This window comes from Petaurus breviceps, unplaced genomic scaffold (assembly GCF_028583685.1).
Source record: "Petaurus breviceps papuanus isolate PSGF00001 unplaced genomic scaffold, PetGlider_PUasm1.0 90444, whole genome shotgun sequence".
Classification (NCBI taxonomy): domain Eukaryota; kingdom Metazoa; phylum Chordata; class Mammalia; order Diprotodontia; family Petauridae; genus Petaurus; species Petaurus breviceps.
The window spans coordinates 89,556-92,780 of NW_027187256.1; the positions used below are offsets into that span (position 1 = coordinate 89,556).

At 39.0% G+C, this 3,225-nt stretch overlaps 1 protein-coding gene across 1 annotated transcript; it reads right to left on the reverse strand.

Annotated features, from left to right (window-relative positions):
• Window positions 1-1,766: 1,766 nt before the first annotated feature.
• LOC138177564 (olfactory receptor 56A3-like) lies at window positions 1,767-2,711 on the reverse strand. Its single transcript, XM_069108783.1, has one exon. The coding sequence runs from the start codon at window positions 2,709-2,711 to the stop codon at window positions 1,767-1,769; it is 945 nt and encodes a 314-aa protein (XP_068964884.1).
• Window positions 2,712-3,225: the final 514 nt, after the last annotated feature.

Genomic DNA, 3,225 nt, shown 5'->3' on the forward strand with positions numbered 1-3,225 from the left:
CAATTCAAAGTGTTCATTTATTTTGACCAAGAAAGTTGTATTTATGTGCTTATGGACAGGCATTTGATGTTTTCTCTTATCTATGCCCTTCATATGTAATGGAAAAAGAACTGGCCTCAAAACCTCCAAAGGACCTAGATTCTGACCTAAGCTCTGCTACTCACTTCTTCCAAGACTTAAATCTCTCAACTTCTCTGGATCTCAGCTTTTTTATTGGTAAAATGAGGAGATTAAACTAGATGACAATTAAGGCCTCTTCTGTATCTCTTTCCTATGATTTAATTTATTATTAACTTAATTTTGCTTGTTCTTCAAAGTCACTTTGCGGGGTCAAATCCTGTAGAATGTTAGGAAGTGTAACTCTACTACCTATCCAGGGCCTTGAGAGAGAGAAAATCTCCCTTTCCATTAATAGGTCTTAAATATTCTTTTAATAATTCTTCAGTATTTGTATAGAATCTGCAACTACTCGCCCCTAAGACAGTAAAAACTTTTACTTCTTGGCTTTCTTTTCTTACTTTTCTGGGGGTACAGAATTGGAGATCTTGAAGAGATCTTGATGGTGCAACATTACTGACCAATAACCATCCAACTTCAACTGAGAGCCATCCAATGATTATCTCCCTTCCATATCTGTAGTCACGGACAGTTACCAAATCTCAAACAAAGACTCTAAGGCAAGATTGCTGAGTAGAAGCCACCAGTTTCTCAAAGGCAATATAGTCTTTGACATTTTTTCTCATTTAAAAAAATCCCTGAGTATTTTTGCTGAATAGTTAAAAAAATACATACACTTAAGAAATAACTACAATGATGTTGTTTCTACCTCATAGACATGAAGTCGTGATTCTATATACCTAGCAGATATAGGCAACAGAACTATTATGCAACTCAAGACTTATGAATAAGGACATATTGGTTTAGAAAATCTCGGGAATTCCCATATCCCAGCTGATAGGAAAAGAGCAAGTGGGATCAGTGAAACCCATTAATTTTTTCATTCATTCAACAAATATGTGTTAAGTGCATGCACAAAGTCCTGTGCTAAGCCCCTAGGAAAGACAGCAAAATTTAGATAAGATAGAGTTCCTGCTCACATAGAGCTTACAGTCTAGTAGGAGAATATAGTATGAAATAAATGACTATAATATAAGGTGCTTGGAAGTCTTGACTTTATCTGAACCTCTCAGGTCCTATCTCTTGAGCAGATGCCCTAAGTCAGCACATACATATAGAGATCTTTCCATGGTTTCCAAACAGCAACATCAAATTTACAAACAACTTTTTTATTCACTCTATTATTAATTTTTTCTATGGGGAAATGTGTCTAATACTAGAAAGAATCTGTGATTTTTAACCAGATGAATTAGTTTCTAAGAACTGTGATTTTCAGAGATATTGTAATAGCATACAGCCTTGTCTAGCTGGATTCAGGAGCTTCTGTAGTTGTGTCGATCCTTTATCCTGCCTTCACAGATCTCATAAGTTAAATATGTTAAATCTCATAAGTTAAATATCTCCTACAGAGACACAAGGAACTTGAAATAGCTGTAGTGTTGACAATGGTTGGAGAAAAGAGAACTATGGTATTCTTTCTTGTGGGGACTGGCATGACCTGTTCCTGAATGAGATGAGGTGCTGTTAGTCCATACCTCCATTTACAAGGCATAGGCAAACTAGAATTGAGCCTAGAGTTCTCACATGACTATCAAGTCCTGAGGAATTCAATTCCAATTGAGTGGTAGAAGCCTGCTGTTAGGTGCATTTCATTGCCCCTTCCCCAGTAACCTCCAGATCCCCTGTTTAATTTCCTTTGTCCTTACCCCATAGACAATGGGGTTAAGGGCAGCAGGGATTACGTGGTGCAGGACATTGAGTAGGACAGGGACATCATGGGAAACTTTTTTCTTGGCCATGTGAGTAAAGATGAAAACTAGGAGGATGGTGCTGAAGAAGAGGATGAGGATAAAATGGGAACCACATGTGCTCAGAGCCTTAGCAGCAGCCCCTTTAGCCTTAAGTTTCATCACAGCTCTCAGAATGAAGCAATAGGAAAGGAAAATAAATATAAGATCAGAGCCCAGCAGAGTCCAGGCTACAATTAACTGGTAGATCTTATTGAGAATAACATTGTCACAGGAGAGCTTTGAGACTGACAGGTTGGCACAAATACAATTCTCAATGATGTTTTTCCCACAGTAATGGAGCCGGGCAGAGAGGATAGGAATTGGAGCAGTGAGGAGGGTGTTCCGTGCCACAACAAAGATACTAGCTTTGACCACAAACTGATCAGTGATGATGGATGGGTAGTGCAGGGGGTGGCATATGGCCACATAGCGGTCATATGCCATTACCAAGAAGGTGCAAGATTCCATGGGAAGAAAGTTGTTCATGATGAACATTTGGAGGAAACAGGCAGAGAAGCTTATGGTTCTAAGGTCAAACCAAAAGACAAGCAGGACCTTGGGGATGACAGTGAGACAGAGCACAATATCCAGTATGGAGAGGAGGGTGAGCAAGTAATACATTGGCTCATGCAAGGATGTTTCCAGCCTAATGGTGATTAGGAGGGTGGCATTGGCACCCATGGCCAGGAGGAACAGCAGGCTCAAAGGCACAGAGAGCCAGTGCTGCCAACTTGGAGATCTGACAAAACAGTTCAGGAGGAAATTGGAGACCTCAGTGGAAGAAGACCCATTGTAAAGCATCATGGCATTAACTCTGCTGGGGTAGACCCTTGTCCTCAGGGAAAATGAAAGAAGAAGGAAATTATTAATTCTGCTATAGATCTTCATGATCATCATCTAATTTATTTGGTCTCATCCCTCTTTGTCACATCAGCTAGCACTTCCTGTCCCTGAATAATTGCTTTTCTGAGCCTACACACGCCCACAATGTTAGATCAAAAGTGGCAAATACCTGAGCAGTTTTAGTTCAATTTGACAGACTGTTGAGTAATATATTATTAGGACCAGATGACATAAAACCAAGCATTTTAAATCTAGTTTGAAATATAGTTGTCAGTGCTGTTTTCTACTACGTATAGAACTATTTTCTACAATTCCAAGTGTGTCAAAATATAAGTTCATTTCCAATAGAACTTTATCTCTACAAATGTCCATTGTTAGACATCTATAATAAGGAATCTTCACAAGGAAGAAAAAACAGTGGATACAATAGTAGAAATGGACTCTCACTGATTCCACTGATATGGGAAAAAAGTAG